The following is a 24,154-nucleotide window of genomic DNA, read 5'->3' as shown; positions in this document are numbered from 1 at the left end:
TCACATTGCTCTTGTTTCTGCCTGCAAATCCTGGTATTTTATGACTGTGTGTCTCTCTGTACATAGGACACTGTAATCACTGGGTGTAGCAATTTCATTGATCAATGCTACTTTTGTCTTCTTTTCATGGACTACTATATTTGTTTTTTTTTTTGAATTGTTGATAGTGGGTGATCCCACAGGATATAAACTTCATCATTCTCTATAATGCTTTGTGGCTTTATTTCCAGTGCTTCTCAGCTACTTCAATATTGTAATGTTTGCACAATCCCCAATCGATATGAATTCATGTAGATGGACTGATGGCAGTTCAGATGAAAGCAAATTGATCAAACATATTCAGCCAAAAGCACTTTGAGCAAAACTCAAAGTTAATATTTTCTTACAGAACAGCAAGTAAACCTACTCTGAAGTCATACAACAGCAGAGTTAAGGAAATTCTCCACTTTCACTGAGAGTGCTTTTGGCTTAACAGTTTCAATCAATTTGCATTCGAGTGAACTGTCACTAACACAGTGATACTCTTCAGACAAGGTAGAGTAGAGACTTCTGTCTTACTCAAAAAGTAAATTATGTGTATCTCGATAGAAAATAAGATTCTTGACATGTTATATCTGGCCTCAGTCTTCTAAAAGGAAAGTCCTAGTGCTGCTTTCTCACAGAGTATTTGCCTTTGTCATACAAAATAGATCAGCCCCCTCCTCACAGAAACAGCATCTGACATCTGCTATAGTACTCACTCCAGGTTGTATTTTTTTATCTCAAATGCTGCTGTTGAATGTAGATAAATTCACTGTATGCTGCCAACAATGTCCACAGATTCCATTACCTAAGCATTAACATAACTGAGTGCACCTGAGAAGGAAAATAAAACATTCCCAGTGCTACAAAGCATCTACCTGCTCTTCTCACATGATGACCTCACTTGTGCACTGTGATCAGCAAAGGTGCTGACATCATTTGCAACTAAACAATGATGTCAGTGCTTATGTCTCACAGCAATAGTTCATGGACTGGCTAGTTCATGGCCTGTCAGAATTAGGTAGGAAGAGAAGGAAGACGACATGATAATCAGTAGCCATACTGCCTCAGTTCTAAATTCAGGTTTATGTAATTTGATTACTTTAGGGTAAATCATTCATTTTAGTAGCTTAACTATACTTAATAGTTTTAGAAATGTTCAAAATAAAAAAATGTAGGGAAAAAGTTGTTTTTGCCTCTGTCTCAGGAGTATGGCTACCTGATGCCAAGATAACTTGCACACAAACCCTTAAGGAGTTGGTTACTCAACAAATATTTTAAGACTGAAAACTTTCTAGTTATTTTATACAATAATTTTAGCACATTTTGTACATCCAGCCATTTGTGGCATGAACCTGTTTCATACAGGCAGCTATATGTGATATTAACAAAGTCCTTTTTTGATGGGATGGTTCCTTGTGGTAAACACTGTAGCAGATGAGTTATGTTTGGAATTGAGGAGTTAATATCAGTTATTGTGTTTATTGAAACTACATGTAAGGAAATGGATGCAGGTAGGGATAGAAAATAAAGAATTATATAATTTTGATAATTTTAGCTAGTCATTTATGATATTGGTAACATATGCTCAGAAACTGCTTAAGATTCAAGGGCTCGCCCTAATGACCCATAAGCAGTGGAAGATATAGAGGACTAACATGATTTGGTGCTTCTTTCACAAAAAACAATAACACAACCCAATAAAAATACCAAATTTATTAATTTGCTGAAATGTCATTACGCCAGAGATTTTAACAGATGAGCTGTAAAACTTACTTAAAATACTTAAAACAAAAACCTGTTACATTCAATACAAATTCTGGAAGACTTCAGCTATAAAACAAGTCTTTTGATATATGGAGCTGTAAAGGACCTCTTGAAACTGACCACTGTGAGACACTAAAACTGTTGCTGATACAGCTGTAAAATGCACAGTAACGGCACTAGACAAAAAGAGGAATTTGTGCTAAAATTCTCCACCTGCATTTTCAGAATCACCAGAAGTGCAATATCAGCTGGGCAATCGATAGAGGACCAGCCGCTGATCTGAGTCTGAGGTGACCACACCTAACTGGAATATCAAGTCATGTGAGTGGCCTTTATTATGGGCAGCACAAATATCCTAAACAATCCTACAGCTGGGTCTATATCAATTTCTTGAAGGGTTACTTCTGTGAACCTTTCTTCATCGACCCTTAATCACCGAATGTTCATTTCTGTAAACGTTCACATCAGTGAAAGATTTAAGTAGGGAAAGGAAGCAGTTGGCCAAAAGCACAAATCTGCCCTTTTCCCCACTGCAGTGCGATCTTGGAGTTGGTATATATAGTTGGGGGGTGCAGCCCCCTAAATTGGGGGTGTGGAGGTCACAGCCCCCCTGCTTGGGTGGGTTTGACATACTGCAGTGTGTGTGCTCTGGTGTAGTGTTGGCCAAGAATTTCCTTTCCCTGATGAAATATTTTTACAATGTGAATGTTCACGAAACTGAATATTTTGTGGTTTCGCGTCGATGAAGAAAGGTTCGTGAAAGTGAACCTTTGACAAACTGATATAGAGTCTTACAGTCTCTATGATAGAAGGAAGCCCTCTAGTTAGAGTAACTGATTTGTCACTGATCCATGCTGAAGGCAGCTGAAATCAGCAAAGGCTTATAACAAGCGCATTAGTGGTTAAATGGTGAATGAAAAGGAATCTGTAGTTCGTTCCTGTTTCTGTTCCCAGGATTTACTCAAAAAAGCTAGTGGTTCCACTGAGAACATCACTCACTTCCAACAAAGATCTAACACAGAGAGACAACTTCCCCGTGGTAAAACCATATATACTGCACTGAATAACACAGGAACCTTGTGGACCAGCTGCTACTAAACTGGGTCCAAAGATACTCTCCAGCCACATCTTCATTATAAATACAAGATCTGTGTTTCGCTAAAAACTGGAAACAGCCAGCTTGTTTTGGGAGTATAATTGCTAGTTGCAGCAGTGGACATTGGAGAAGGGCTTAGGACTAGTTGACAGCAGGGGTAGACCTGGCAAGTGACCAGCCTATAGCAGGGACAGGCTACATCTGTGCCCACATAGGGAAACTTCAAAAGCTGTGCTTGATAGGTAGATTTCCATGACTATCTTTTCATTAAGATGGAAAGGAGGGGGGGGGGGTGCTACCACAGAAGCAGAAATGAAAAAAAAATCTAACAGCAGAACAACCAGTGGTGACACGTACAGTGTTATTCTGTAATGGAAGGAATGCAGGCAGGAAGATAGAGGAGCTGCAGGTACCAATGTAGTAGGCGGGAATGGACAGTATTGGTTATACAACAACATGGACCAATCACAAGAGTGGGTAGTCACTGAGGTACCTGCACCTAGATAGTTAAGAATGACAAAGAATGGAGGGATAGAGGCAGATTACTGATATACATAAAGAAGGGCAATAAATGTATGACAACATTGGAAAAGTAGGAGGATTAGCACCTCATGAAGACAATGATGGGGTGCCCTGACAGTTAAGGTATAGGAAGGAGAGGAATGTTGGTAAACTAATGCAGTCTATCAGTCCACAGACATCTCAAAACAGGAGAAGGAGGAGAGATTTGAGGTGGGACAAAAAAGGTTATACTCAAAGAGGATCTGTAACTCCCAGGAGCAGACTGGGGGTGTTGTGCTCCATGTTAGAGAGACATAGGAGTCATTTAAAGGTCTGGACAGTAAGGGGTTCAGCCATCTGTTAGGGAACTGAACCAAAAAGGAAAGAATTTTTGATTTTTTCCAAAGAAAGTGGAAGAGGGTCAGGGGCACTCAGCTGAGGTAACATTTGCCAACACTGATCATACTACTGTATGGGTTAATGCGTAGAATTAGGAGAAGAATATAAGAATAAAGATGACTGTGTGGGGTTTAAAGAAAGTACAGTTGTGTACATTTACCATAAATGTAGATGTTCGAGTGTATTCACTGTTGCAGTCATTACATTTGGGTAATCTGCTGGCAGGTAGTCCTCAGTCGGCCTGAATATCAAAGTCTTGTGTCCTGCATCAGTTGCTGTCTCCTCTTCCATGACGTCAGGTCGTCAGGGGTATAAAACATGTAGCCGACTACATTTTATATGTAAATGCAATTGTAGCAACATAAACTTTACCTTCATCTAAAAGCAAATACACCACAAAGGCTTTAGAATATAGTGAAGGAAAGAGAAATTCTAGAAAAAAGGGGGATGGTGGGTGGGTAACCCAGACTGCAACAGTGAATACACTCGAACATCTACATTTATGGTAAGTGTATACAACTGTACTATGTTCTTCGTGTTTTACTGTTGCAGTCATTACATTTGGGTAGAGTCCCAAAGCTAAGGTTGGGAGGATGGAGCTAAATAGCATTAGGAGCGGCTATAAGGCCCTGCAGAACTGCAGTGGCAAAGCTTGCCCTGGACGTAGAGAAGAGAGCAAATTATAATGCTTTATAAATGTATGAACAGAACTCCAACTAGCAGCTTCTAGAATATCTTTGGTTGGAACTCCTCTGAGAAAAACTGCTGAAGTAGATGTAGCCCTGATGGAATGTGACCTGATTCCCTTGGGCACCGGTTTACCATGATGCAAGTAGCAGTGGCTTATCCACTTTGAAATAGTCTGCTTTGAAATAGACTTTCCCTCTGATCCTGCAGCAAATGCCACCAGTAGTTGCTCAGACTTTCTTAGAGATTTGGTCGTGTTTAAGTAGAATCTTAGTTGTCTGTGTACGTCCAAGGAATGCAGAATCCGCTCCCCCTTGTTCTGCGGATTTGGATAAAAAGTTGGCAGGTGAATGGTTTGGTTAAGAGCCTCACTGGATACCACCTTAGGCATAAAGGAAGGATTGGAACTGAGGGACACCATTTCCAGGTAAAATGTAATAAAAGGCTTCACAGCCATGAGGGCCTGTAGTTCTGAAACCCTTCTTGCTGAAGTGATTGCCAGAAGGAAAGCTGTTTTCCAAGATAAAAACTTTATATCCGCAGTAGCTGCTGGTTCAAAAGGAGGCAGGGTGAGCTTTTCCAGCACAAAATTGAGGTCCGATGCAGAAGTTGGTGATCTTCTGGGAGGCCTTACATTTTTGGGCCCTCTAAGATACTGTTTTAGCAGAGGATGAGAAAAGATGGGAGGCTCTGTGTTGTAATGAGCCGAGATGGCAGAGGCATGGATTTTTATTGATGAAAAAGATAGGCCCTTGTCAAGCATCTCAGTCAAGTATTGTAAAATCTGAGAAATATTTGGCTTTACTGTGTCCGTTCCTTGTGCTTGGTTCCAAGCACAGAATCTCTTCCATTTATCAGCATAAGATTTTCTAGTACTTGTCCTTCTGGCTTCCAAAATGACATCCATCACAGATTTACTGAGAGGTGTTGTTTGAATAATTACATGATCAGCCACGCTGCCACGTTCAGAGTTTGGAGCTGACTGTGCAGAATTTGATTGCTCTGCTGAGACAGTAGAGGAGGTATTTGAGGCAAGTACCAAGGAGGGAGTTGAGACATATTCCGTAAAATTGAGTACCAGTGCTGGCGAGGCCAGTCCGGGGCAATTAGGATCATTTTTGTTTTTTTCTGTCTGACCTTTAATAAGACCTTGGGGAGAAGAGGCAGAGGAGGAAAGGCATAGACTGAAGGATAGGGCATCTACTTCCATGCTTGTCTGTGATAAGTTCTTGTGCAGAATTTGTCCAGTTGATAATTTTGGGGAGAGGCAAATAGATCTATATCTGAACTCCCCCATTTCTCTGTTATCATGCTGAAGACTTGTGGATCCAGTTTCCACTCGTGAGGGCCCATAAGATTTCTGCTTAGGTCATCTGCCAGAGTATTTTGTTTTCCTGCCAGGAATTGAGCTTGAAGATGTACTTGGTAAGTCAAGGCTGTGTCCCACAATGCCATGGCTAGTCTGCAAAGGGGGTAGGAATGTGTACCCCCCGGCTTGTTTATGTACCACATAACCAGGGTGTTGTCCATCTTTATCAGTAGTTGTCCTGGATGAAGTAAGTCCTTGAAGGCTGTCAGGGCATTCTGAACAGCTAGCATCTCTTTCTGGTTGATATGCAGATGCATTTGTTTTGGGCTCCATATGCCCTGAATGCATCTCCCCGCCAGGTGGGCCCCCCAAGCATAGTCTGATGCGTCTGTAGTTAGGGTTTGGGTGGCAGGGGGTAGAGTGAAAGACCATCCCATGTTCTAGTGACATGTCTCTGCCCACCAAAGAAACTCCTGTTGTAGGCAGGGGATGAGAGGAATCATTGTTTCCAGACTGTGACAATGTTGACTCCATAAACTTTTTAGATACCACTGTAGTTTCCTCAAATGCAGTCTTGCATATGGAATTAGTAGAATGCAGGATGCCATGAACCCCAAAGCCTGCAGAATTTGTCTTGCAGATAACTTGTTTTTTGTTGCCATCTGTTTGAAGTAAATAGTCAGTTGCCTTTGTTTGTCTGGCGTCAGGTAAGCCATCTGGGCAGTTGTATTCAAGCTTGCACCCAGGAATGTAATTTTTGGAGAGGGTACCAGTTGTGATTTCTTTTTGTTTATTGTGTACCCTAGACATGTTAGAAGCCTTTTTACAAACGCCAGATGTTGAAGAAGAATGTCCTTGTTTTCTGCTTGAATGAGACAGTCCAAGTAAGGATACATTTGTATGCTTCTTTGTCTGCAAAATGCAATTACTGGTGCCAGGCACTTTGTAAAGACCCTGGGCACAGTAGCTAGGCAAAAGGGCAGTGCAGAGAATTGGTAATGCATAAAACCTGCCTTGAAGTGGAGGTATCTTCTGCGTGATTCCCTTATTGGGATATGCAGGTATGCCTCTTTTAAATCTAGAGTCACTAACCAAGCGTTCTTGCCCTGCATGGGCAGAAGCTGTTGTAAAGTCAGCATTTTGAATTTTGGGATGTCCAAGAATGTGTTCAAAATTGATAAATCCAGTATTGGACGCCAGGCATTGTCTTTTCTGGGTACCAGGAACAGTCTTGAATAAAAACCCTGTCTTTTTTCCTGTTCTGATACTGGTTGAATAGCCCCCATATCCATGAGGGACGTAACTTGTTTCTGAGCCTCTGCCCATTGATTTTGTGGCAGATCTGGCCGACCGTTTGGAACTGGCAAAGTATGGAAATTAAATATGTACCCTTGGGATACTATGTTTAATACCCACTTGTCCTGGGTTCTTAACTGCCAATTTTGAGCATGAAGTGCTAATTTTTCCCCCAAGGGGGCTGCCAAAAGATAAGTGCTTGGTGATGGTAGAGGGAAGTCATTGAGACTGCTTACTGTAGGGTTGTGCTTTGTTTCCTCCAGATGTGGAGGTAGAGGCACCCCATTGCTTTGACTTGTAAGAACCCTGTGATTGGTATCTAGAGCCTTTTGAGTGCCTGGATTTGCATTGTGAGGCTCTGTTGGACACAGGAAAGGACCAATTTTTAGTAGGCCAGTGTCTACTGAATCTGGGTGGCTGCACTTGTAAGAAATCTTTTACAGTTTGCGTAGATTTAGCTTTGCCTTCCATTTTCTTTAAAACCACTTCTGCCTTATTACCAAACAGAGTATCATGCTGTAATGGTGCATCCAACAATTTAGCTTTAAAATGATCAGGCAGACTTTGCTCCTTGAGCCAGGCATGCCTTCTAATCACAGATCCAGTAACTGTGGCCCTGCAAGAGGCCTCCAAGGAATCAAAACCACATTGCAAAGTATGCTTTCCAACCTGTTCTGCTGCATGCAATAATTCCTGTAATTCTTTATTTTCCACACATTCAGAAATCAATATCATTTTCTGTTTCAATAATCCCATAACATGCTGTTGATATTTAAGTATATGAAACTGGCAGTTTAAGGCCCTAACTGCCAAGGTTGTAGACGTATAAACCTTCTTTCCCCATCAATCCAGTGCCCTGGAATCTCTATCAGAGGGGGTAGGATTCTTGGCTGTAGAGGCCTTTATACCTTTGGGACCCTGTGAGATAGTTTCAGAATCAGCAGCAGGATTTTTGAATAAAAATTTGTGGGAGTCAAGAACCCTGTAATATCTGCCTAGCTTACTAAGAGCCGGAGGTAGGGAATCAGGAGCCATGCTTGATTCCGAAAACACATCATCAACAATGTCTAATACAGAAGGTATGGCCAAAGGCCTATGCTGAGAAAGAAGAAGGAAATCCCCAAGCCTCTTTTTTGATTCCAAGAAATCCTGACTCTCCCAATGAAAATGTTCCCTTAAAGTATGCAGGTTTCTCCAAAAGAATAATCCTCAGGAGGAGATGCAGATGGGATGGATTCTTCTGCATCTGAATCCTCTTAGGGTGGTATAGAAAATTCCTGATCAGAAAAGGAATCAGAAGAAATAAAAACCTGATCTGAAGATTCATAATCAGTGTCTTGCCTAGGCCTCTTATCGGGGGGGGGGGGGGGTTAGGAACCCCTGATCTAGGTAATTAATTCCTCAGCCATTTTGATCATCTGTTTTTTGGGCATAGGGGCCTGAGCACGTGGCTTATGTGTCGTTTTTTTAGCCTCAGAAGTTGGCATCGGTTTTACATAGAAATGTTGAGGCCTGAAAACACCCTCAGAAGCCGGTGCCTGCTCAGCGGCTCCGGACCCATCCAAGGGAGAGACATCCGCGGGTACAATACTCTGAGAATCTCGAGGCATACTGGACTCCGCATGGGTCTCGATACAGGCCTGCAACTCAAATGTAGCGGGTATCAGGGGCTGCAAAAGCACCTCACTGAGTATGGCGACTGGCTTAGGAGAAGCTTTGTCGTCAGTTTTGGACCTCAACGGTCTGTCTCTGTCCTTTTCTTTGCATTTTGTATGAACTCCGGTAGTCGGATTGCTATCCAACGACATTTCAGGGTAATTAAATCTGTTTCCAAAATATTCTGAAGCAAAGATATACTGACGCTTAATAGTGCGTTGACTAAATCAAGCACAAAACCGACAGCAAGGCACGTTATGATCTAGGCCTAGGCAAGGAATACAGTACAAATGAAAATCCTTATGAGGTATTTGCTTCCCACAAGTAATGCAATTACTAACTTTTACTGACATCGGTAAGGAGCAAGAAAAAGTTTCCCCAATGGGGTACTTAGCTTTAATAGAAGACTTTGGTTCTGAAACTCGAATGAGAAAATTTCAGGAGTTGGCCGATCGGCACTTGCGAACTGCTTCTGCTTCGGGCACCGCATGGAAAGAAAGACTGAAGAAATTGGCATCGGCTGCATGTTTTATACCCCTGACGACCTGACATCCATGGAAGAGGAGACAGCAACCGACGCAGGACCCAAGACTTTGATATTCAGGCTGACTGAGGGCAACCTGCCAGCAGATTACACAAATGTAATGACTGCAACAGTGAAACACGAAGAATATGTGGATTATAAAGGACAGTGGTTAAGGAAGTGGATTATAAAGGACCGTGGAGTGAGTCAAAGATGAGTTAGAGAAGAGGTGCAAAATAAAGGTGTGGACACCCTGTGGGAATGGGTTAGGAATGCAGTATTCATGACTACAGACAAAAGTCCAAGGGAGAAGCTAAATGTGGAGAAGTTAAATGTGGTTATGTAAGATGAGGCTAGTAATAAGGACAAAAGGAGAGCTTATGGAAGTGCAGATATCACTTATAAATCACTTATAAAGGAGGCCAGCAGAAGGGCTGCAGAGGAGTGACACCATCAATGCCACGAAATGAAAAGGGCATTGACAGAAGGGGTTGAATAGGGAAGGAAGGCAAAAACAAGACATGATCAGGCTGAGCAAAGATAAGATGGAGTTCATGGAGGACTTAGAAAAAAAAACAGAGCTAATGAATGCTGTGCTTCAGCTTTCTTCCACAAAAAACAAAGGACGACTGCTATACTTGGAAGAAATCAGGTGAGAGAAGGGAGAGCAGTGGACACACATGATGATGGGGATCAATGTGGTTGAAAACAGACTGGTGCCATATAAGAAGATAAATCAGTGGGATCAGATCCACTGCCTCCCAGAGTCCTGATTAATCTGGTACTGGGCTGGCAGATGCTCTGATGGAGGACTTTTAAAGATTAATGCCTAGTGCACATGCATCTATGGAGAAGAAGACAGCATGACTGGCATCTTTGTACAAGGGTGGGATCAATAATACTCCAGGAAATGACAGGGCTATTAACTTAACAGTGGCAGTGAGAAATCATAGAGACAATCCTGAGGAAGTCTGGTTGCTATCTTAGAAGAAAACAATCTCCAGGACATCACTCAGCACAAGTTTGAAGTGTGAAGGATCTATTTATTCAAACTTGAAAGTTTTATTAATGCTTTACAAAAGAACATGACAGAGGACTATTGGTATACATGGTCCATCTAGCTTTAGCAAGGCTTTTAATTTAGTTCTGCACAAGTGGCAGCTAGGAAAACTAGAGAATGTAAATGAGACTGAGGAACTAGATTGCCACACGGTTAAAGACATGCCCCAGCAGGCTATCGTAAGAGGGACAGTATGAAGCATGAGGTATTTGACAAGTAAGATGCCACAGGGCTTGGTTGTGCCTCTAGTACTCTTCAATGTGAGCAAAAGAAAACAGGATCAGCCTCTTCAGTAATGCCACAAAACTGGATGCAAAGCAAAGGAATGGGAGAACAATCTATGAAAGGATTTAGAAAGGCCAAGGTTCATTGTAAACATATGCAAAGTACTGAAAGTGGGCCACAGCAAGCCTGGTGTGACCTTAGAGGAGTGGAAAGGGTGACAAAAGAGTAGGAAAGGATTTCAGGGTGCCTACCACATGCAAGCTGATCTGCTAGAAGCAGAATGAAAGAGCAATGGCAGCAGCAAACAAAAGGCTGGTGAGGGGGTACATGCATGGTGACAGATTTCAGACGCAAATAGGCAGCTGATGCTACTCTTCTTGGCCAAACCCTGAGTACTATGTACAGTTCCAGAGGCCATATAAGGAGAGATACATCAGGGTGATGGAAAAAGTCTCTAGGAATATCAAGAAAGGGGGTGCAAGAAGATGTAAAAGAGTACACAGGCAGACTTTACGTTATTAACTATTCTGCATATTTGGGAAAGTACTGATTCATGGACATGGACACAGCTAAGGGCATATAGAATGGGCTACTGGGAAGCGTGTTGGGCAGGAAATTAACAGATGTACTCAAGATGGCAAGAGAAAGATGTAGAAGAGGTGCGGAAGAAAATGGGGATTGAGGGTAGGTAGACTACTAATGTGCTTAGAGGACAGACAAGCTAGGCTTATTGTTTCCTTATATAAAAAAAAACAAAAAAACCCAAAAAAAAATAAGCCTCCAAAGATAAAAATGTTATTGTCTCATTCCACTAGCAAGCAAATTCAATGGAATGCAATGTACCAACTTCACATTTACACAAGACACCCTGTGTAATACCAGGGAGGTCCTCATCTGGCCCATCAGCCTACTGTCAGCTTCCTTGGGTACTTTTGTTCATATGAGGTTTCAACTTTGGGTGGCATCAAGAAACACAAAGAGGAACTGCTCACCTGTGTAGGGATAAAACAGCCCCCCCCACCCCCCACCCCACCCCCACCACCATCATATTCCTTCTAATGAAATCAATGCTTCTGCAATGCTGAAAAATACAGGCTGGAATAGTAGATGAATAAAGCAGATGAAGAGTCAGTGGGAAGTCCCTGACATACATCTTGTAAAAATCTAGACCTAACTGAGATTAAGAATTCAAACAGTAACACAGGCCAATGATGCAAAATTGAACATAAACAACAATAAATTTGTACGTTAGTAAAGGATTACACAACAAAACATTATCAAAAATGAGAATGGCCTAACCATGCACAGAAATAACATAAATCATAGAAAATAAATGGCACATTGAAAACTGTCATGTAGAAAAGAGGCAAAACGGCTAGAGTTGATCCCTCAAAGTACTTGGTTTTACTAAGTTCCTGGCTGGGGTGCCTTCTGTGTCCAGTGTCCACTTCCCCACTGTGTCCTCACTGGTTTTATTGGATGGCCTATTTTCATCCCATATCACAAAGATGTGCTATAGGTGAAGTGTGTGTGTGTGTGTGTGTGTGTGTGTGTGTGTGTGTGTGTGTGTGTGTGTGTGTGTGTGTGTGTGTGTGTGTGTGTGTGTGTGTGTGTCCTGCAATAAGGATGGCACCTTGTCCAGAAATAATGTCTCTGGCTTGTGTCCACTGAAAGACAGGATAGACTCTGCCCACCAACAATGACCCTAAACTGGATTAAGAGGTTAAATCAGAGAATATATACATGTAAAACTGACAGACATTAAAGCATACCATTAAATATTTCTAATGCACTTCTGAAGGCATGTACAGGTTAACCAGAAAAAATGTGTAACTTAGAAAATTACATGTCATTAAATGTGATTCAAGTAAATGCTCAGATAAAAGTCCAAGGCTGATTAATCATACTGCTGCAACCCAAAGTGGCATTTCATTTAACAAGTCAAATGAATTTGATACAAACTGTACTGACTGCAATTGATATCACAAACATATAGGGATCTTATTTTAAAGGAAATTTAATTAAAAACTGAGGCTGAATATCTAAATAAGGCCAAGGGAGAAGTTCAGATATTGAAGCCCAGTCTGGGGAAGAACAAAGTCAATAAAAAGGTACATATCCAAAGGAGAAGAGATATACACACATCTGGAAAACTCACATAATGGATAATAAACTATCAGCTGAAAATTCAAAACAATGGTCTGCAAATGTCTGTAATGTTAACTAAGACTCCAAACAACTTACGCTCTTTACTGTTCTTTAACACAGACTGGGATTAAGTAAATGAATGCTGCACGACTATTTAGGGCAGTAAAGATGATACTAAGTATGGGAAAGTCCACATATTAAGGAGATATTTTATGGCATTAATGAGTAACTGCAAATGAAAGTTGACACAACAAAGCAGAAAGCCCAGTTGTAAGATAAGGCCAAAAAAACAGCACAGAGCACATCACAAAGAAAGCAGATGGAGAATGTCTCCAAATAATGGTAGTACATTACCAGATAATACAATAATCAAGCAACATAACACAAAGACGGCAAGGTAACAAAATAGCTACTTAACTGACAAATGAAGTGTGTATGTTAAAACACTGATCACCAAATGTCACTAAATCATAGTAAATATGTTGCCAAATGAGCAGCAACAAAGTAATATTGCCCAAATTTGAAAAATTATTATTAAACTTCAGACACTAGAAGCAAATGGACAAAAGCTTATAATGGAAACGTTAAAAGAAAAAAAATTACACAGTAATTCAGAATAAAATAAATCATCACATTTAGAGAGGCAGTTACAATGGTGGGTCAAAGTACAAGCTAATAACATCGAATGTGCTGTGTTGATAATCTTCTTGTACCCACACTTAACACATTTTTAAACCCAGTGGGGCCTTTCTCTGCCATTATGGCATTACAGTAGAAACTACAAATAAACTGAACTGTTAAGTAATACAAGTTTTTTTGTTTTAGAAAAGAGAAGGTAGAGAAAAAATATCAACTATGGTACTAAGGACTACACAAGAGTGTAGATGGTAAAAGGATAGAAAGATAAAGTATCAACAACAAACAGACTGTACGATCTATAGAGACAGGAAGAAATTACCAACAATGGTAAGTGAGGAGATACGAAAAACGTGCCAGGGTAAGGGATGAGTAATATGAGAAGTTAATACAAAATACTAGAAATTATTAGAAAATATAAAATTTTAAAGATGCAGCTTGAAGAAAAAAATCACTTATTTGAAAAAAAACTTGAGAACAAGGCTGACCAGGTCTTTTCGCGAAAAGCAGCAAATAAGGTCTGAGGTAGCTTAGTGGGGTCTATATTACAACGTCAAACTAAAACAAGTTCGAACGTTGTAATATCGAACCCTAAAGTCCAAAAGTGGGAAATAGCGAAGCCACGACACATTGACTTTTTCCCAGGGAAAAAAATTGGTGGGACGTTTACGGGGCTTTGCTATTTCCTCTACTGTGGTGCGATCTCAGAGTTGGTATATTTCAGTAGGGGGGTGAGCGGGGGGGGGGGGGGCACTTCAGTTTAAGTTTAAGGTTAAGTTTTTTTTTTTTTTTTGTCACGTCACAGCGATTGTTTTCCCTGGGGAAAAAAATCGCTGTTCTGTACTTTCGGTTTTGTTGGGTTTCGGACAGTAGGGTTCGATATTACAACGATCGAACTTGTGTAAGTTTGACGTTGTGATATAAACCCAACTTAGTGTTGGTACATTATGGGTAAGGGAGGAGCTTGACAGATTTTTAGTTTCCACAAGGTTTAGTAATGGCCGAGTCAGATGCAAGGATCGGATCTGAACCCATCAGTTGAGGATAAAATGAAAACTGACAACATCAGATCTAAACATTCTGTAAAATTTAAATGATAGCAAATTATAGTGTAATACACTCTGATTTTGTACTTTCTAAATACCGCAGAAATCCAATCTTGCTATCAGTTTTTCTTACTATAGAACAGGAAGCAATATCACCAAAACAAATGCCAGGAACTGATAATGTAAAGGGTGAACTGTTTCAAATAGCATGCTTACAGTCACAGCACATAAATACTGAATTCAGCTAGTCTCCTTGATAAGAATAACTTCTGATGTCAACATTGAATAACACAACAATAATTTGTCTTCAGACAGAATTTAGAAAGGTTTAGTGGTAAGTTCTAATCATTACAGGCTTCTCCTGTGATGGTCTTACTGTCACTCCAGACTGTCACTAACAGACTGCCTCATGTAAACCCACCTGAGTAGAAATCATAAGTATGCCATCTGACGTTTTGATGGCTAGGGCTTCTCTGAGCTCCATGCACACTGCAAGCTGATACATACATACATATACACATCTTACACACAGACAAGTACCCATACTCACTGTATGTCAGTGACCCTACTCTCAGTTCTATACATCTAAAGAAAGTGCTGTTGGCAGGGTCTGATACTATGACACAAGCGTCGATCATATTAGGTCACTGACTGCCACTGAATATATGATCGAGTCAGCCTAAGCTGAGAACTACTGTTGCTTGAAACATAACAAGTAATAATACTTAACAAAGAAGAAACTTGACGATAGAATTAACTGAAAAGTGTGCACAAGTGTAAAACAGAGATATTAAAGGACAGGACATAACAAGCAAGAGTCAACATGGCTCTGAGGTCGATACTAAGTTGGTGAGCGGTGCCACCAACTTCTAGGTACCTCTTCAAGAATGCTCAGAATTCCAGAGATATTAGTCATTATAAAATACAGTTTCATAAATACATCCCTGAGTGTGTGTGTGGGGGTGAGTCTCTGGGCAGAGCAGACAATGTTATCATTCTGTGGGTTACTCATCGAAAGAGATTTCCATTTGGACAACTTTCCTTGACACTAGAAACACTAGAGACATTTTCACAATTATGATGGTGCATTCTCAGAAACAGGATGAAAGAAAATGTACCTGTGTATGAGATACAGTAGTCTAAAACTGTATGGGTAAATTTCTACTTACAAGTGAACAGAGACTAAGGGATACCTTTAGGTATGCACAAGGGCATGTCAAGTGTGAATACAGGTTTTCTAGAAGAATTTACTATCACTGTGCCTAGCATGCAGTCACACCATGATGGAAGTGGCTAGCAATTGCCATTTACCATCATACCCCAGGTGGACGCCCATCTGTCTCTTTACACACATGTGAAACTACTCAGCCCCATTAAATTCATCAAGACAAATACCACGCATCCACTGTCTTCTGGACAGAAATGGTGGTGTCAATTCCAACATTCCACTAATGGCAGAGCGCAGTGTCTTCTGCCCTTTAAAATTATAACTCTGCTGAAGGACTTTGATAAACAGAAAATGTTACAGTTTTACCTTTCTGACCAACTACATTTTGAGAGCTTAAAATTGCAATATACATATGACAGCTCTTCTGATATGCACCACCTCTAATATTATAAAAGCAGACATTATATTAAGGAACAATTTGTTGAATACTCAAAACATCTGTAACAAGAATACCTTTTTCGCCAACAAAAGGTAAAGACCATGTAAAAACATCCATGAAGTTTGGCAGCCAGTAGGGATGAGGAGAGCAGTTAAACTGTCGGATATTCATAACATTATTCTCATACTTCAATACGGCCGCTGAAAAGAAACAACAAAACCAGTCAGTTCAGTACTATTTTTTCTACGTAAACTTATCACAAGTTATAACTACATTGTTTTTAGGAAGCATTCTTTATTTTGGATCCTTGTATTTTATCAATGTTACTCTTTGACTTGTCAGGGTCTAGGAAACTAGGCTGCGCTTTCTCAAAATGACAAAGTTATCAGTAGTAATTTAACATTACCTCAGTTTAGAAAGCTGTCAGTCAGCCACCTGTTTTACTCCGTTTTTTTTTTTTTTTTGCAGTTCTCTTACGGTATTGGTTACATATTTCTTAGTTGTGGCAGCTTATTCCTTTAATATCACTCTGGTGGTTTTGAACTCCTCAGAACCTGATTTGTTTGACATGAGGTCTGGATAACATACATTTTTCAAAAACTAGGTTAAACTGACAGCTGAGACTACCATAGTGCCTTCAGTAAGTCACATGTTTACAAAGAACAGAAGACTGCTTAAGAAGGTGGTGAGCACTTGTTACACAAATTACGTCTGTAGCTGTATCAGCAATGGCAAATATTTCCTCAAGCTTTACATCTTGAGGGAAAAAAAAAAGAGTGCAGCCTATGACATTCAGGCCACAGACTTGTATTTTTCTGAGAGATGGAAGGAAATGGTGATTAAAACTTTCGGTAGTGGTTATCTATTTTATGATTTCTATAAGCAAAGGGCAAATTTCCTAATGCTGGCCAACCAACTCCATTCCCTGGGTAAAATATTCGATGATTGAATGTTTGCTGAAGTGAACGTTTAATGTTTTAAGTTCGATGAACAGAGGTTTGATGGATTTCTCATTCAATGTTTGAACACAGACCCATATTTCCCAAGAGATTAGTGACCTTAAAGACATTAATTAGGTCTAAAATTTAAACTGACTTTTTCAGTCAAAGGTGCTGGATTTATTAGCTGAGCTTTAAAAAAAAAAGATGGAATCAGAGGCCATTGAGTCTAAAAACAAGAATGCAAGTTGAAGTGAGATCATTGTGATTTTTATTAATGGGATTGTTTTTTCTTAGCAGTGCCTCAGCTCTTGAGAGAAGATGACTATGAGGACAGAAAGCTGCAAATATTTTTTTTCAGTTTTGTGGGCAGATTCAAAGAATAAAAGTAATATTATTTTGTTTGTTTGTTTGTTTGTTTTGACAATGTTATGACTGTCACTAACTCTGTGCCTGTAATGGTTCACCTGACAGGGTAATGTTTTAACTTTCAGAAAAGACATGGAAGGTCAACACTGACTCTCAGTACTAGAATCAGAAACAAAGCCAAAACCATTCAGGGACAAATTACCTAAATCAGGCACACTTTTTAAATATTAGTACAAATGATTAAGAACGCTGACAAAGCAAGAATATATCAATAAATACATATTTATTGAACTAAAAGAATTCTGTCACATTATGCATGTCATTATTTGTTGATTAGAATCTGTCACCTTTATCTCAAAGTTTCAGTGATTTTAGGAAGGCCAGATCAAAGTCATCATCCAAAATCAGGGAGAGTTGGAAAGTACATGTGTAGCAAACTGAGGAAGGCAGAGGGAAAGGAGCAGGCACCCACAGCTGAATACAGCATTGATCAAACTGTAACTGCTTCACCCTATTTTTCTTTCAGAAGAGGAACATAATCACTCTGACTTACTGATTCTGATACTGCAAAAGCAATTTTGTAAATGAACTAATTTTTTTTTCTGATGAATTGTATAGTATTTGAGGAAGTATTTTTGGATTTATTTAATTTCAACAGGAAACAAGCTTTGTTTGTTTGTTTATTTTGGCTAAATATAAATTCTCAGAGATAACTGCTATCAAAGAATGCTACTGACAATGATCCTTTGAACATCTATTTTTATGAGGTCCCTGACTGGACATTTCTCCCTTCTTTGAGACTGATACTGACTTTAGACAGACTGACCAGTCTTCTTTGATATGTAATGGGGAGTACACTAGATTGAAATTATATTCACATTACAAGTGCTTTAATATCTAATATTTATAACACAGTGCTTACCGTGCTTGAAAAGGTATAGCAAAATCAAATCCGGTTATTTTTATCCAAGCATCTGAAGAATTCTTTACACTTTAATTTAACTCAGGACTAATATGACTTAATTAAATTATATGATAACAAATATAAGTTCATTAAACTTATAAAAAGGAGATACAGCCATTTTCAACAGAGGGAATAACCTCAGGTTATGTAACGTAACTCTTAACAATACTAAGAAAGAAATGCTCTAGTTTAATCCTGTAAGGGAGTACAACCAATATGGGGGTAGATTTAGTCTTTTTCAGGAAAAGAAGATATTAAAAGGTTATATCCTTCCTTACTCTTGATGCCATAGTGTATTCATTGCCCAAAGCCCACAGTGATTGTGTCTTCCCCTCCTGGGAGACCCATATTGTTAGGGTCTGGGTTTACTTTATATCACCATAACATGGGTACTTTAATTGACTTGGTTTTGAAAAAATATATATGTTTACAGACACCCTTCACATTTTAAGACCACTGTAGAGGTTTTAGTTTATTAAAAAAATATTCTTTGGCAGGAGGATTACATTTATGTGCGGTGATGGACGTATACAGCTTGTCCTCCTCTAAAACTCTTAATCAAGAAATTCAAGTACTAGTATTTGGGATAGGCAAAGTCCACTGATTTTTTTTTAACTCACTCACTTTTATATTTTTGTCTAATACATAATGTAGTCAGGATCAATATTTACTTTTACCGGACCAAAGAGACTGCAATAAAAATGCCTTTTACCTTCTCTTATGAAAACACTTTTATGTGCATGTTTGAAGATATCTTTACAAACAGCATTCATTGTTCCAAACAGAATGTAATACTGCCTATAAAATACATCGATGACTTATTATCCATAATTAAGAATGGTGTAAGATGTTTTTAATACTTCTGTGAGGCAGTCAATTAAAATTCTTGGAGAGTTGATTTCTCATGGGGTACTTCAGAAGATGGTGGTTTTTTTTTTTTGAGATGATGTTATGAGGTACAATTGATAAAGATGTTGTAAAGCTGACTTCATTCTGCATGTAGACAGTGCCTATTCCCAATTTCACAGTTGTTCTCCCTTACGGAGAATTTTTGAGGGCATCTAGAAATACATCCATGGATCCTGATTTTAAATTGGTAGAAGAAGTAGTCACAAGTCTTCTTTTTAAATGTGGCTGCAAACAGTCTTCATTTATGGTTCTCTGAGTTTTAAGAAACTGAGAAACCAAGTTAAGTATATTCAGGGTGGAGGAAGAAGATGGAAGGTTATTGCAGGTGTTGAAGTTTCTTCTATATTTTTGTCACTAGATATGCTAGTTTTTTCTCTCAAGATGAAGCATTTTATTAAAGGTAATTGGCATATTTTATGGGCATACTCAAAATTAAGTAAGTTGCTTCCTAACAGCTCTGTTTTTTTTCTTACCCCCCACTTTAGATATAGGGGAAGTCATGTCCATGTCCTATAAATGAGATTACTAATCTACTTTTTGGAATGGTGTTTTTTTAGGGATATTTTATGGCCAGGTAAAGAGTTAATGGCATTTTTCATCCTGGCACAGCTCTGAAACAGATAATAATAATAAGCACCAGGACTGCAGCAGCACAGCTTCATGCACAGGAGCACTACAAACAAAAGTGACCATGTCAAAAATGTTCTAGATCAGACATTTCCTTTATTTGTATTTGTTTTCCAGGGCAGAGAATTGATCTCCATGGACCATGTTCAGACTCAGCCCATGAGCAGTGTCTGGTCAAGTGACTTGCTCAATGTCATACAGTTAAGCAATGGAAGCTGAAGGAATCAAACCTTGTACCACTGGACCACAGGAATTTTAAGCAACAGTATTTGCTATGTAACTCAGAATAAATACAAACATTAAAACAGACTTTAGTGGCTAACTAACTCAAACTGCCTCCTTTAGCCTTTGCATTTCCTGTTATGACAGAAGAGCTGTCCACTATACTTAATCTTGTAGTTCATCATGCCACAAACACAATTTTTTCTTTACTGTCATTTGGTGCAAAATGCTGCATATGTATACGTAGTGCTGGAACACCTTGTACATTCTGGAAAGACTCATGTCAACTAATCAAAGGAAATTTCAGCGAATTGCAATATCATGAAATGAAATCCATGAATGCTACTCTCAGTGTTCCTTAAAGTATATACTTATTTTTGCAGGAGGACAATCCACCCCTCCACCCCCAACTGAGGGGGTCAATGACACACCCCACAAACATATATCTATCAACTCCATAGTCACACAACAGTGGTGAAAAATGTAAATTCCTCTGTCACAGGAAATGGCTTTCGGCAAAACAAATTTATAGTACAGGCCTTTGTACATGTGTATGGCTCCCTTCTGAAAAAATAGTAATGACATGACTGTTGTGACATTCTTTCAGCCTTAACCTTTTGGCAGTTCCAGCTTAAAAAGTCACCACAAAAACAGAAACGCATAAAATACTTTAAACAATTGCCTTAAGTAGCTTTATTTATGTTCTTATTTGTTGCTAAATCACTTCACAACCCAACTCTCACAATGAAAAGAAACTTTGAACATAGCTGCTATTGTGAGGCGTCTGCCCTCATTACGTCTCCAGTGCCTGGGGATAGTGGATTGTAAATAACATCAATGCAGTCAATCCTCTGGTATACAGACTTTTGTTTACATTTAAGAAAAAAGAAAAAAAAGAACCAGGTGTTAGTTAGTCAGGAGGGTGACACTGGTCCTGTTGAAGGACTCCATTCTGGTATCCCAGAGGTGGATGCTGCTGTTTTTGCAATCACTGGGGATAATTAACTGAGAGAAGGCCTTTCTGATTCCATTTCATAATGCTGCTTTCTTCAGCATTGAGCTGATTTTCTCCATTGTCAATCATTCTGAGATGCAGAGACGGCCCAAGAGATCACAAACTTGGCAACCTGACTGACAACTTATCAGACCGTCCAGTCTCAGACCTTCCTGCACCTTCTAGGCTTCATAGCCACTATGATCTTCATTGTGCTATTTTTTTTACATTCTGTTATCTATCCCCTAAGTCTGCCACCCACCAAGCCATAAATCACCAACACTACCCACTTCTTCACCATCACTGGGGTGATAGCATTAGTGGAAGAGCTGTAATCCATGTAACCATGAGGGGCATATTCAAGTACTATATACCCTCTCATGCCCACACCCAAAAATCTGCAGTGCAGACATACGTAGCAGAGCTACACATGCATCCTTGTTTCATATTACTGAATGCCATGTCCCTCTCTCTACAGTAGGTGTCAGCACTGCAGTGAGCCAGATTTCCTCCCATATAATGGCCATTACTGCTAATGTACTCCCACTATCCCCCACATGGCTCCACTGACACCCATGTTACTAATCAATTTCAGGTTGTCCAAGTCATAGGGCTTCATCTGTACATGATATGCAGCCAGGCACTGCACTGTGCAGCTTGCTTACATGGGAATGAAAGTGTTGCAGTGTTCTGCGAGATGTCTTTCATAACCTTTATTACACTCTTTTTTTCCCCATCCTCCACTGCTACCCCTAACTTTGCACCATCAGTAAAGAAACTGATGCTGTTCTCTATTACCTTGGGTATTTCTGAGGCAAACACACTGAAGAGTAATGTGACCCAGGAGAGTTTCTAGGGTGGGATTAAGGGGGCAGCTGCCCCTGGCACAAGATGTTAGGGGGCTTAACAACAAAGCAAAATTCCTACATTCATCCTTCCATATCAAATTTCTGAATGCCAGTACAGCAAGGAAGTTTAGCACATCAGCTCTTTGTGTAAGGTAAGCTGTAGCAAGCCAACTGATACAGTTTACAAAACAGCAAAAATGTTTTTTTCTTTACATCAAAGCAATAGATAGAACTGGTTGAGCCAAGGGTAAGTTTGATTGTAATTCCTGAGGTGTGGTATATTTAGCCACCTGTGACACATTCTCAGGATATTATGTTGGAAAGTGTGATAAGAGACTTAGGGACACAGGTGGACAGTGGTCTCACCTTCGATAACCACATCGCCACAACAGTCAGGAAATCCTTCTATGTGGCATGCCTCATTATTAAGGGCTTTTCATCCAGAAAAAAGGAGGTCATTGTCCCACTGTACTCATCCCTCATTAGACCCATTATAGAATACAACGCCCCGTTTGGTATGTACCTCTCAAGACATCTGCAACAACTGGAAAGACAGCAGAAATACCTCACTAAAAGAATCACAGGCCTAAAGCAGATGCCCTACGCTGACTGCCTTAAAAAACTCCAGCTATACTCTGTCGCATATCATCTACTCAGAGGCGATCTCTGCTTAACATACAAGGCCATGTCAAATCCAGAGCTGTTGGACATGCTACACTTAAACAAATCCCAATCCCTCAGAGCCACACGCTCCAGAGATCTAAACCTTGCCATCACAATAAACAAAACATGCTGGAGGGATAGGTTCCTGACCAAGAGACTCCCCAGACTCTAGAATAGATTGTCCATACATGTCAAGCAGAGTGTCTCTTTGGCCCTCTTCAAAAGAAACCTTGACGATTGGATGGGAGAAAGGGAATTCACCCCGGGGATCACATCGGTCGCCCTGCTAGACAGGGGTCCAGGGAAGTAAATAGCGTGGGAATAAATAGCCAGGGAATTGTTATGGCTAGGCTTGCCTAGGCCATAGGGCTGATAGCCTAGTATCAACCTATGAACCTATGAAACAGCATTAGAAAATTATCAAAAAGAATTTACAAACACACCACGGCTATCAAAAATAAGCATTCAAGCAATTCATTGGTGAAAAAATGCTTTAAATTGCTGAGATTTTAGAACATTTTAGTTACTTGTTGTAGATGCAGTAAAAGTGGGCAATTTCTGGAGGAAATATAATGTTTTGCTAGAGTGATGAGAAACAGAGTGGCAAATCAAATTGGGTGTGGACAAAGAAATTAAAGTTGTATACACTTACCATAAATGTAGAGGTTCGAGTGTACTCACTGTTGCAGTCATCACATTTGGGTCATCCCTGCCAGGATAGCCCTCCACCGGTCCAAATAGCAGAGGCTTAGTATTTCTGCATCAGTTGCTGTCGCTTCAGGACTGACGTCAGGTCGTTAGTAGTATAAAGTAAGGCAGCTGACACCATTACATCAGTTTTTTTTGCTCTAACCTGTCAGAAGCCCCCAAGTAGGAGACAGGTTCTGGTGTAAGAACCCCACCAGTAGAAAGTAAATACCAATATGTCCCTTGTAAGGAAAGAGAAGAAAAAAGGGGGATGGAGGGAAGGAAACCAGGACTGCAACAGTGAATACATTCGAACATTTGCATTTATGGTAAGTGTACACAACTGTACTATGCTCTTCTTGTTTCACTGTTGCAGTCATCACATTTGGGTTGATTCCCAAAGGTGAGGAAATGGGTGGAGGCAGTCAAGGAAACTAGGGGCTGACTAAAATGCCTTGCAAGACTACAGAGGTGAACTCTGCCCTGGATTTGGAGATGAGAGGCAGGTGGCAATGTTTGGTAAGAGTGTGAACAGATGTCCAGGTAGCAGCCTCCAGGATGTCCCTGGTGGGGACTCCTCTGAGGAAAGCTGCAGAGGTGGAGGCTGCTCTGGCGGAGTGAGTCCTGACCGCCTTGGGGGTGGCTTTCCATGTTCTTTGTAGCAGAAATAGATGCAGTGTACTATCCATTTGGAAATGGTTTGTTTGGAGATGGCTTTGCCTTCTGCCCCTGTATCAAAGCTAACCAGCAATTGATCAGACTTTCTGAAGGATTTAGTCCTGTCTAGACAGAATCTGAGCTGTCTGTGCACATCTAGAGTGTGCAGGATCCTTTCCCCCTTCTTCTGGGGATTAGGAAAAAGGTGGGCAAATGAATGGCCTGGATGAGAGCGACACTGAACATCACCTTGGGCATGAAGGATGGGTTAGTCCTGAGGGATACCCTGTCAGCATGGA

At 40.1% G+C, this 24,154-nt stretch overlaps 1 protein-coding gene across 1 annotated transcript in view; it reads right to left on the bottom strand.

Annotated features, from left to right (window-relative positions):
• Positions 1-24,154, bottom strand: part of LOC122800013 (serine/threonine-protein phosphatase 2B catalytic subunit alpha isoform-like) — a 2,229,074-nt gene that overhangs the window by 237,043 nt on the left and 1,967,877 nt on the right. Inside the window, exon 9 of the mRNA XM_044069477.1 lies at positions 16,052-16,177. Within this exon, the coding sequence (XP_043925412.1) occupies positions 16,052-16,177 (126 nt within the window). The remainder of the gene's footprint in view (positions 1-16,051; positions 16,178-24,154) is intronic.

The sequence above is a fragment of the Protopterus annectens genome, chromosome 4.part0, assembly GCF_019279795.1.
Source record: "Protopterus annectens isolate FY-2018-M chromosome 4.part0, PAN1.0, whole genome shotgun sequence".
NCBI classification, from domain to species: domain Eukaryota; kingdom Metazoa; phylum Chordata; order Ceratodontiformes; family Protopteridae; genus Protopterus; species Protopterus annectens.
The sequence above is the reverse complement of the archived record's forward strand: the minus strand, read 5'-3'. Positions and strand labels throughout refer to the sequence as shown.